This window comes from Vigna umbellata, chromosome 5 (assembly GCF_029865625.1).
Source record: "Vigna umbellata cultivar VRB3 chromosome 5, Vumbellata_1.0, whole genome shotgun sequence".
Taxonomy (NCBI): domain Eukaryota; kingdom Viridiplantae; phylum Streptophyta; class Magnoliopsida; order Fabales; family Fabaceae; genus Vigna; species Vigna umbellata.
In genome coordinates, this window is record NC_142169.1 from 3171377 (window position 1) to 3183723 (window position 12347).

Below are 12347 nucleotides of genomic sequence, written 5' to 3' on the forward strand. Positions count from 1 at the left end.
TAAGTAATTTGCCATATCAATTAACATTTAACGTCGTTCCTACCAACTTAACGGATAAGACTGAAGTCAAACAATTTTGATAACATAGGGATCCAATGTCTACACTTTTAAAACCGGGTACTAAACTAAAAATAGCAACTTAACATAGGGACCAAGTAAGCATTTAAGCCTTTTATATTCACTATTTTTTTTTTCAGATCATGATTCTTAGTAACATCATTCTTTTATTTGCAGTGATTGCACATTTGATTCTTGTGTTTGTGACCACATGTTTAACATCACTAGCCATCATCATTGTATGGAATCAAAGTCTTATAAGCTATGCGTTTGCTTTATCCTTTGGTTCAATAAAGATTCTCTTTCTATCATCATATAGAAAACAGAAAATCTAGGGAAAGCAAAGTTGCGAACCTCCATTCACCATTCACAAGCTTCTTCTTCTTCGCACCTGTAGCAAAACAAAAACATACAGAATCGCCACTCAAATTCGCGAAGCTCTTTGCGCGTCCTTCATCTTCATTGCCTTCATCATGAACCCTAACTCCATGGCTGCCTATCAAACATAGATCCAGAAACAAAAATCAAAATTGTCGTCGTTGTACATCAATTATTTTCGCGACTCAAACCCTAGCCATAAGCGTCACCATTTCCAACCATCGTGTCACCTATCATGAATCTCTATGGCACATGAATTTGAAAAACCCTATGTTTGTCAAAATGAATGTGCAATTGAATTAGAAAACCTTCACAATCAAAAACCCTACTGTAGGAAAACCCTAAATTGCATTTGAATATGAAAAACCCTTTTTTGTGATCTAATTAGAGATAGAATTAGACTCAGGCACCCTATTTTGAGTTTCATAGAAAAATAGAAATGTGGCACACAGTTACCATTAAAGTTGGCATCATACGTGACACACCGTTAGCCACCTTATGATAGATTTATATAAATCAAGATTTAGATGTATTATTATTGTAACTATAATACTTAAAGACATACATTATACTGTTGCACACATTTTGGGATGTAGGTGAAACAATGAAATAAAATTTAATACTACAAGGAAACATTACAAAAGAGAACCGAAAAACATATACCACATAGCTTTTAATGACAATAATGTAATAAAACAATATGGTTGTGATGTGATGAATTGGGCCCAAGCCTAATTACAAAGGGTGTTGCTCCCTCCACCACCACACCTTTCTCCCTCCACCTCCCCACATTATTTTAAATACAATTATATCCTTAAGTTAAAAAGATTTTTACTTTTACCCTATTTTAAATAATTTGAAACCCTAATTTTACTTTCCTAGCACCCACCCACGGAACTCTCTTCCCCTTTCCCCATTTTCGTTTCACCTCCCGCACTTTCATTCCTTTTTCTTCCCAGTTTTTTTTTTGGTTTGAAAGCTTCCATTGCCGGTGTGAAGGAGCGTCGCCGCCGTGGTGTGGAGGAGCGTCTAGAGCATCAACCAGCGTAAGAAAGTATACATCAACGGAGGTGACATCTTCAACGGATGTCAACATCCGTTTAAGGTAAAACGGATGTCGACATCCGTTTTTCCTTAAACAGATGTTGACATCCGTTTTTTCTTAAACAGATGTTGACATCCGTTGAAGGATGTTGACATCCGTTGAAGGATGTTGACATCTGTTGAAGGATGTTGTGTTTATTCGAATACGAGGAAGCACGACACACACTGCACCACTCCACGGCACCACGAGAACGATACTGCACCACGAGAGGGAGACTGCTTGATAATTCTTTCCACCACCACCAACCTTTGCAACTTGTAGTATCTCACAACGAAAGAAAGAGAGGAAGAAATATAATGTTAAAATGAAAGAAAAGGATTTTACTCATGTACGGGACTATAATAGGTTATTAGTGAAATATATTGTGAATGGGTAAAATTAAAAAATAATAACTCTAAAAATAAAATTTTACTGAGGGACAAAATAGTAAAGGAGAGGTGGAGGGAGAAAGGTGTGGTGGTGGAGGGAGCAACACCCAATTACAAACCAAGGTCCCATTACTCAAGATTTAACAAGACCTTGAAGATACTTATAAAGAAGTCTAAGCCTTTTATGTTCATTTTTAGTGGCAACTCATGGATCAGTAAGGAGGCCCACTATGCACAATTTCAGCCCATGGATAAGGATAGTCCAAGAGAAGTCAAGAAGGCCCACAAAGTATAAATGTTAACTTTTGATCTAGTAGTAAATGTTTAATTTTATAATTGGTATCAGAGTTAAATTCACAAGTTTAATTCTTAATTGAATAATTGTTTTGAGTTGTACAATTATCCATAAACCAAGTAAATGGAACCACAGCAAAAAGTTTAACATATAGTAGGCCTTCTTTCAAAAATCTCCAAAGCAGTTTTATAATTCTATACAAACCCCATTTTCTGAAACTGAGTCTCTTTTCCAAATAACACCATGAAAGGTAGAAGTTTTGATTTTAAAAGGTAGTAATACTCAGTGCAAACATATGATAATATAAAAGGTTCAAAAGCAACTTGGAGAATGTGAGAAATAATATTGTGAAAATTGGACGAAATTTAAGAAAAAATGTCCTTTGCAGTTATTACTTTTTATTTTTTCTTTATGGAAAATCTTAACAGAAATAAAATATAGGTTAAAGTTTTTCACCGAACCAATATAAATGTTTCACGATGTATCCTTCCTAGAATATGTATATTCGTAAGAACCCCATAAAGCTCGTAATTCGCTACAAAACACATATATTATAGGTTTAGGATGTTGGTCAAACCATAAAATCAAAAACTAAAAGTATCATTTTTAACGTGTAAAATTATCTAATGAATTGGATGAATTCTTAAAACTTATTTTTTACATAAATCTAAAATACTCATTTTTATTTTTCACTTGCCACAATCTTAAAAAGATATCAATTTTGTCGGAATCATGTTGTCAGTGAAATTTATGTATATTTTATTCTAAGTATAAAATAATGTAAATATTGTCCAGCCGTCTTAGCTCAGCTGGTAGAGCGCATGGCTTTTAACCATGTGGTCGTGGGTTCGATTCCCACAGACGGCGGATTTTCTTTTTGCTTTTCTGATCCTTTAATCTCTGTTTTGTGGTGATTATTATCAGCATCTAAAACTCTTATATGGAAAAAAGGTTGATGAAATTTGCCATATTTGATATTTTGATCATCACTAGAAAGAGTGGGTTCAATTATTTATATATTGATCATAACAAAAACTTTCACAAGTCATATTTACATGCTTCCATTCTCTTCTGCTGACGATGAATCAGAAGCAGAATCATCCAGTGTTGAATTTGATGTAGTCTCCAATTGGCTCCCACTCTCACTGTCTGAACTTGCTACTGTTCTTTCTTCAAGAGGGTGTTTCAAGAACCAATACATTATGCTAGCTGTTAGAGTAAGGATCATCTTTTGATTAACCTGCAATAAGCAAAATACCATTCAAAAGTTGTTACAAAAAACACCAATACAATTGCAGCCACATTAGTCACATTCATAATATCCATTGTGTCAAAATCTTGCAGTTTAAAACTTTTTGAGGATTGTTTACCTTAAATAAGTATTTTTCCAAACAAGCAGTAAAACTGATGTTTCAGTAATTGAGTAGAAAGTGAATGTTTGCTAAATGTTTTGAAGTCAATGACAAAAATCTCAACATGAATGTTTGCTAAATGTTTTGAAGTCAATGACAAAAACCTCAACATGAATGTTTGCTAAATGTTTACCTCAGTGATGTCTTCAGGAAGCAAGAATATTGAACAACCAAGCTTTCTTGCAATACTGATAATGTAGGTGGCATTCATCATTTTCTCCTGATCTGCACGATTTATAAACCAGATCAGCACAAATCTTCTCCTGGTTCCAAATTTATGTCCATTTCATGCAACACCATTATGCAAGTGAAGAACATAATTTTTGTAGTTCACTTCATGTAGAAGGAGTGAGATAACTTCAGCTTGAGAGAATTTCATGATAGTTGGAATTTAAATCATATAAAATATATAAAGACATAATCAATGCAATTGCAATAAAATGGATTATTGAATCTGCCTGTTGTCAGATGTTAATGAAAAATGGATTATAAATGGCCCAAGACATGATTTTCTTACACACTACAACCAAAGTAGGACAGGATTACATGAAAAATGAAAAGCTATGTTTGCTTTAATGATGTAATTAGAATAGAAAAATCCAATGAAATGAGTGATGTTACAGTTTTCAAGCAAAGTCATTAATGACCATAACGAATCCAAAACTCTGGTTGGAACATAATTATTGGAGTCCACATCACATCTGATTCATCACAGAAGGATATTCAGAAAACATGCATGCAAGCCAAAAACATTAAAGAGTAGAAAGAAAACATACCAGTTATTCCTTTTGTTACAAGACCCCAATTTACAGCTCTAGGTTGCACAGAACTAAGAAGCTCAAGGAAAAAAATTCCATCTGATACACTCTTGTCCTGCAATTTGAATAATTATAACAATCAACCAACCTAATTTGGTAATAGTTTATTCTCTGAATAAATAATACAAACTATTTGTCCAAAAGCACCATGCATCACTAACCAAATACACCTAAAAGATGTATCAAGAAAAGAGATAAACTAGCTCAGGAAAATTACTATACTTTTTCATGTTCCATATAACAAAAATCATCTTTAGAAGCAAACATAACTGCATAGCCAATCTAGCTTTTGATTACTGATATATCCCAGTAAATATAGTTGGGATCTTTTCTTGAGTAGAAGTATAATGCATGTATATCAGAAGGGTACTACAAAATGAACTGTTTGTCATGCAAGAGTACAGTATCTCTTTATTTGGCAAGCACCAGAGGAAAACCAATAAAACTATCAAATATTACAAAGAACACGAGAGTCAGTCATTTGTACTAGAATGAATCATATATATGTGTGTGTGTGTGTTCAAAATACCTTGAAACTATCTATTCGGCTTTGACTTTCTGAACTACTGACTCTGCTGTTTGCCCATCGGAGAATATCAGCATCAGTTATTTCCTTCCCATGAGAGTGAAATCTCAAGTTTTTTAGAAGTTGTAGGATGTTGTATCGCATCAACTGCCACAAATATGCTGAAGATAAAATCAACCATGTTTGGTTAAATAGTGTTAGCATCCTCTAATATCAGATAAAAAGTTTTATAGAAGGGACAAAGGAACAATGAATTGATGGTTGGCATATTTTCAGTGGATAAATTGACTCAAACCAAGCAACAGAACATAGTTTTAAGGCCAACATACCTAGTATTAATTTTTTATAACCCTGCACAATGTCATTCCCAGCAATATTTACCAGGGAAAATTTAAGCTGTTTCCCTATTTTCACCACTTGATTGCAATTCTCTACTTTTTTAAATGGCAACTTAATAGGTGGCTTATTAGCAATCTTCCAATTCACAATCCCTGGTGACACTTTGTCTAGAGTCTCCAAGAGTACCCACCTGTAAACAAGTACAACACATTCAGAAGATGTAAATCTCATATGAAAACAATGTAAACTGTTGTCAAATCAAAAGAGAATCATGTCACACAATTCCTAAATGTCAGAATTATTTAAATATACATTGTCATTATTTGAATGATTATAACATTCTTATCCGGTGAGAAATTTGTAAAGTGAAATTATTGAACCAATCTCACAGTTTTCAATTACATAGAAAAGATTAACAAGACCAGTTCATATTCCTCATCATCTGTAAGAAATATAGTGAAAATAAGATACTCCACCCGTTTCTAACATCCTCAAAGACATTGTTGATGTATGTTGAATTTCCAAGGCTATTGATCCAGAGGCGAAATGCTCTCTCTTCTCTAGAGTCTTGGGTGTCATCTAACAAGTTTTCAAGGAGAGAACTTTGTTTTGCTTGGGTTGATAGTCCATTCCTGTAAGAGGGAAATTAAGTTTGCTTACATATATTTCTTAAACCCCAAATATAAATTTGCAAACTTTTTATTGGAGATATAATGGAATCATATATAGGTTAATCAAATCACATTCAAAGTCAATAAAAGGGACAGCCAAATGAAGATTTAGGTGTTCAAAATTGCACATCTATTTACACCTATTCTAATAACTTGAATAAGTAAATTTCAAAATCTGGCTAATGGGGTGACACATAATTAAAATGAACACATTAACATTTAGAGTATCAACTGAATGTTCAAATGACCGTTGTTTAGTCAGGCACAAATCATCATACACTGGAGAATAACCAATCTGGCAATTTCTTGCAGGAAGAGCCTCTAATTAAATGATAACAGAAGAACACAAAAGTGTGACACTGAGAAATATGGTGAAAGTGAGATTCAATAGAGAAGGATTCATTGGGAACATACTCAGTCACAGAGAATAAGATAGGTTGTTAATTTTACTCAAGGCTGAAAGCTGTTTCTGAAGTCTACCGTTAGGGTCTCACAAAAGTCAAGAATGAAAAAGTACCTCAGATATATAAGGAAACCACTTCAATAATACAATCCTTAATCAAATCCTAAAATAGATTTCCATCTTAGGTCTTATATATAGCCAACAACTCAAAAATGGAACAATTTAAACTCATAATGTGTGCTCAATAGAAAGATCATTATCACCTGTGTTGGAAAATATGTGCAACAAAAGCAAGGTTAAGATTTGGGGAACCTTCCACTATATCTCTCGCCGTTATGTATCGCTTGCAACCCATCTTATCAGCATGTTCAAGAACTAATTTTGCTCTTTCGTAAGGATTTTTGACAGCCAATGTGGATGGATTAGTGTATTCAGGTGCAAGAACATTTAGAAGGTGAGCATAAGCTTCTGCATCCTGCAGTGTCAGAACCATATATTTTAAGAAAAGGCTATTTGCCTGAACTTTGCTCAAAAAGGTTTTGCTATAACTAATAGTTCATAATACTGACTAATGATTTCCTGTATTTCCCAGCATGAAAAGTAGAAAAAGTGTACAATGAATCTTTCAAGAAATATGTTTTACTCAAAAAAAATCCTCATGGGATAATTCACTTTATTAATCCTCAATATTAAAGTTACTTATCTCCTGTTTTACATCAGATGAAAAAGATTTCAAACCCCTACAGCTCATTCTAATACTAAAAGTTCCAACTTCCAACTTCCAATAGTAAATCTAATCAACAAATTATTATTCAAGAGGCTGCTCATTTGAACAAAACACATATTAACATCATATATAACATAGCATAGCTACATTTATGTTTAAAAATATACTCCATTACCCTAACATCAGAGGAGAAGTTCGTGACTATCTTCTTGTAACCTGATTTCTTCAAATGGAAATTCATCCACCTTAACAAAATCTTTTCTGGTGCCAGACTCATCAACTCTTCCATACCCTGTTATTTCAGAAAGTTGAAGGTAACAAACATAACAATGATGAGAAGTATGAAAAGATGATGAAAACAAGTATTTACCTCATTATCACTGACCAACTCCACAAGCTGTGGTGTTTTCTTTAGGTTCAGATCCGCCAATAGTTGTATCTAATTTACCACCATTAGGAATGTCAAAAGTTTTTCCTTGTAAAATTTAATATGCAGCATGCAGTCTCTACCAATTTCATTGATACCAAAACAAGAATGCATAATTAGATAAAAAAAATGAAGATCTATTCATATAAGGTAATAAATTTTAGCAATCTAGACAAAACAATTCTGAACTTAACATTAATGACCATTTACCTTAATAATCTGTGAAATTAATCCAAGCACCAGATGACGCTGAAATTAAAACAAAACAAATAAGACACCAACCCACAAATTGAAAAAAAAAAAAAGAAAAAGCAGAAAGGTGGAGAGGTAATTTCTACATTATCAAAAACTGAATTCAAAGAAAGATATTCTGATAACATGGGCTAACAAGTCCTATAAAAATGTTGAGAGAATTCATTTAAAAGATCTAACTCTAATAAAAAAATTATAATCCACCTTAGAGCTCGTGATGTGGACAGAAAGGCATAACATGGATCTACAGTTTCTTAGATTATGACAGTGAAATAAAATATCTTAAATATGACGAAACTTAGCAACACTACCTTGCAAGAGGCACATCCTAAGTCTAATATAATAATTAATTCTGAGATTCATTATCACAGTGATCCAGTTGCTGAGAAATAGAAAGGCTTTAATGTAGAGACCACATAGCACTCAAACATACCCTTCCTTCAATGAGGTCTTGAGTTCCAATGTTGACTACTGTACATCCAATTGCTTTAGCAGAGTTCAGGCAAAGCGTGTGGTTTTCATTCCTTTCCCATGGATTAAGTAATCTTTTTGTATTGATTGCCCTTTCATCAATGGTCCGTGGAACAGCCACATTAATCAGCTTACTGCAACAAACGTAATTCTTATTAAAGGATGAAAAAACTGAGTTATATTGAGCAACATAAGAAGATAAACAATAAAAGTATAGTACCAAAGAAGAACACCATCTTTTGCTATCTCAAATAGGTCATTGGTTGAAGAATCAATAGGAAGGCATTTCTTGAGAAATTCATCTCCTGCAAGATAGTTATTTATATGTGCAACATATGATGCCTTCTCAGATTCACTTATTGTATGAAGCAATGTGGTTGTTGCAGCCTTGAGGAACGCTGATGAGTTTTTTGCATTACTCCCCGTCCTAGAACTTTCAAAACTTTGCAGTTTTAAGTAAACCTGTCATCATTATAGCACCATTATTAAAATCACTCAAATTAACTTTGATTTGGACACAACTACTGAAACTGTTTCACTTTTTAAAAGGTGAACCAGTTCCAAGTTTAATCCCCCGTATGATGTTTACTTACTAAAGCAACAGAAATTTTTCCAAAATACGGCTGCACTTCAAAATATGCAAGGCAAATTGAAAATAATTCTCCAAGTTTCTGGGAAATGCTGATTAAATTTGATTTCTAATTACATTTACAACTCTTTTTCTTTCTGTACGAAAAACTTTATATAGATCTTTTGGATCAAAGGTTCAAACAATAGGGAAAATGGAAATATTACTTTTTCTCTCTTTCTTTTCTTTGTTTCCTCTTGAATTAAATACAAAGAAAAGCCTCATTCAATCAACCACTTCAGCTGTTATCATGTTACCTTTTTTAGTACCAGAGCAAAGAAAAATACCAGATAACACTAATTTCATTTCTCATATTGAAATTGAGTAGATGAGAAGATCAGAATAGATCAGGATAATAAATCACTACTAGGAAGGAAAAAAAGGGTGATATGTGAAAAAGTACAAGGATCCAGTATCCTTAAAAAGTTGATGCTTGAAAGGATCAGATGATAAAGCTCACCTTGAGAAACAATTCAAAATCAACCTCTTCACTTGTGTTCTGATACAAATCCTGAATATAAGAAGCTCTCTCTTCTTCACTGAGATTCTCTCCCACAACCTTCAACCTTGACATCTTGGAAGCCAAGTCCCCAACCGCAAGCCTTCCACTCTCCCTCCTCATGCTCACGAACTGCACCAACCATTAAAAAAAAAACACAACCCACCACCCCAATTGCACTGACAACATCAAATTCCAGTTTTTCAAGGAAAACAACATCAAATACTCAAAAAACATCCTTAAAAAACACGATGAACCTCCTTGCGAACAAAACCAACCATGATGAACTTACTTGAGATTTCAAGCTGCGAAGCTCCACCTGGGTGAACTGGTTCTGAAGCCATGGATCTGAAACAAGAATACCCCAGTGACCAGACATATCTGTAGCTATAAATTATGATTGAAGTCTGTTTCTTGCACCAAATGCAGAATGAAGAGAGAGAGGAAAGAAACACAAAGCTTGTGTTTCTGGTTTTCTCTAACAAGTTGCTTTCTAACACACAACACTCTCTCTCTGGAGTTTATAAAAAGTAGAAAAGGGTTGGAGAGTGTCACAGAAGGAGAAGTTGGAAGAAGACCAACACTTTGGGACAGAGAGGAGCTGTCACAGTTCAAAGTTGCTCTGGTGGGAGAGAGAGAAAAAGAAAGAGAATTCAAATTATTACACACAAAAATGAATGTCACATTATCTAAGTCCCTAGTTCCTTAAAAACTTTTGATGGGGACCCTTATGTTGCCGTTAAAAGAAATTTTTTTCAAAAACTTTTATCAGAATCCTTTATAGTATTCTAAGATTTAGTACGATAGAGTTATTATCCTAGACATGTAATTAACTTGGGTTCAGATAAAGTTTTCCTTCCAAGCTATATCTTTATGTGGGTTAATATATTATAATCTTTAACGAGGGTTTTTCAAACCCAAGTGGACTTACTTCATTATGCCAACGGTTTCTTTTAAACTATAGTTTAAATAAGTTTTAAACTTTTCTCAAATTTCAAATTTTATGTTTATTTTAATCTCTGGACTGTTTTCATTGTTCATAATTAATAAGAACAAATTTTGGACAACAAGATCCAGAAAAACCACTCAAAATCTGAAATTTTATATAAAAAAACTTATTTAATTCTAAATTTTATATTGATAATTGAAATAACAGTTGATAAAGCAAAGTGGTATCGAATGCAATTAAGTTCGGATTTAAGTTTTAAACAGTAAAGTTTTAGATGTAATAATATATTACTGAATTTTTTTATGAACTTTTTATTTTAACCGGACAAGCATTTTAACCGAACAAAAAAAATTAACGATTTTTAGTATTAAAAGGTAATCATTTATCACTAAATTTATTTAATAAAAAAAACATTTTGAGATAATAAATTTTCAACAATGACTATAATTATAGTGACAATATATACTACATACATTGATAATGATAGTAGAGTAGAATATTTTCATAATGGTAGTAGAATATTTGGACGGTATATTAAGTTTTACACTTAATATTAAATTGATTGTTTTAAGAGTTATAATTAGGGATGACAATGGGTCGGATCGGGTACGAATAGTGTTTACCCGCAACCTGACCTGTAAAAAAAAATCCGATTCACAACTCACTTGCTACCCGTATGGGTATTCATTTAGAAAATATTTGCGAGTATTTTAAAACTGCGGATACCTGAAAAAAATTTCAAAAATATATTTTATACATTTTTTAAATAAAATTACAATATATATATATATATATATATAATGTAATATAAATTAAATTAAATATAAATTAAAATTTAATTTTAATTAAATTTAACCTAATAAAATAAAAATTAATTTTACTTTTATGGTTTTGTCATCAATTTTGATGAGATTCAGTTATGAAAAGTGATCATCTCAATTTAGTTAACTTCACGTTAAAATTTGAATATGTTTAGATATTTTATTGTAGGTTTTTAAATTTTGAATATGTTGAGGTGAAACTTTCTTTGGAGTAAGGGTTTTTACTAAGGAAAGTTATTTATGTAGTGTAGAACCTAGGATAAATTATTTGGATGTGAAGGTGACTATGTCACAAGATTTTTGTTTCTACGGTGTTTTGTTTAGAAAACTAAAACTATTTGAATGTTGAGAAGTGAATGTTATTTGAGTTTTGTTAAATAGATGGTTGTTTAAAAAAACAATTGAATTGAACATTCTCAAGAAGAAGTTGGTTTAGTGGTTGCGTTATGCATATTAAGGTACATAGTTTGTCAAAATGGGTTGTGAATATGATTATTGATTAAATATAGTTAGTTTCCTATAGTTTTCCCTTATATTGGTTTACTAATTGAAAGATTAACTCTCAAATCATAATGTTAAGAAAGATTAATAATTCTCAATTTAGTTGTAGATGGTTTTACCTGCAAACGAAGATCATAAACATATTATCATTTATTTGTTAGAGCATTTGAAAAATTAATAAACCATGATTCATTACCTTTATCAAGTCATTTCATACTTTGTTCTAATCTTCAAACCATTATGTGGTTTCATTCCATATAAATCTACTTAGCCTAATGAATAAATTGTGGACATCACACTATCTATCCTTCAAACTTTTTTTATCTATTTTTGAGGTTATTTTTTATGATATAGTGATTATACTTAAATATGTATATGTTTGTATAGAGTGAATTAGTATAAAAATTTGTTGTCTTGATATTTCACTCTCTTTATTTCTTGATTTGTTACATTCATAATTGTATGTGTTAATTCAAAGCAACCATATTTTGAAATTCAAATATTTAATATGATTCTCATTATAACTATATGTAAAAATTTGTGATAGTTCAACTCACATTCTCTTGAACTTAGTTTATAAAACTAACAAGAGATTGTGTAGTTCCCAAGTTGTATTTGTCGAGGCATACAACCTATTAACAACTATTCATATTAACGTAAAATCATTACGCGTAAATGTATAATGACATTGTTTAACGTA

General features: G+C 32.2%; 1 protein-coding gene and 1 non-coding gene across 2 annotated transcripts; one reads left to right on the forward strand and one right to left on the reverse strand.

The window, feature by feature from the left end:
* Nucleotides 1-2997: 2997 nt before the first annotated feature.
* Nucleotides 2998-3070, forward strand: TRNAK-UUU (transfer RNA lysine (anticodon UUU)). The gene has a single exon. It is a non-coding gene; the product is annotated as a tRNA-Lys (tRNA).
* Nucleotides 3071-3155: 85 nt separating this feature from the next.
* LOC124833345 (Actin binding Calponin homology (CH) domain-containing protein) lies at nucleotides 3156-10042 on the reverse strand. The gene is made up of 14 exons (XM_047307806.2): nucleotides 9669-10042; nucleotides 9338-9508; nucleotides 8470-8711; nucleotides 8212-8383; nucleotides 7737-7775; nucleotides 7470-7538; nucleotides 7275-7391; nucleotides 6636-6847; nucleotides 5775-5930; nucleotides 5289-5488; nucleotides 4963-5120; nucleotides 4392-4488; nucleotides 3749-3840; nucleotides 3156-3443 (listed from the first exon to the last, which is right to left on the reverse strand). The coding sequence occupies exons 1-14, from the start codon at nucleotides 9753-9755 to the stop codon at nucleotides 3255-3257; spliced, it is 2001 nt and encodes a 666-aa protein (XP_047163762.2). The 5' UTR covers nucleotides 9756-10042; the 3' UTR covers nucleotides 3156-3254.
* Between the last annotated feature and the right edge of the window lie 2305 nt (nucleotides 10043-12347).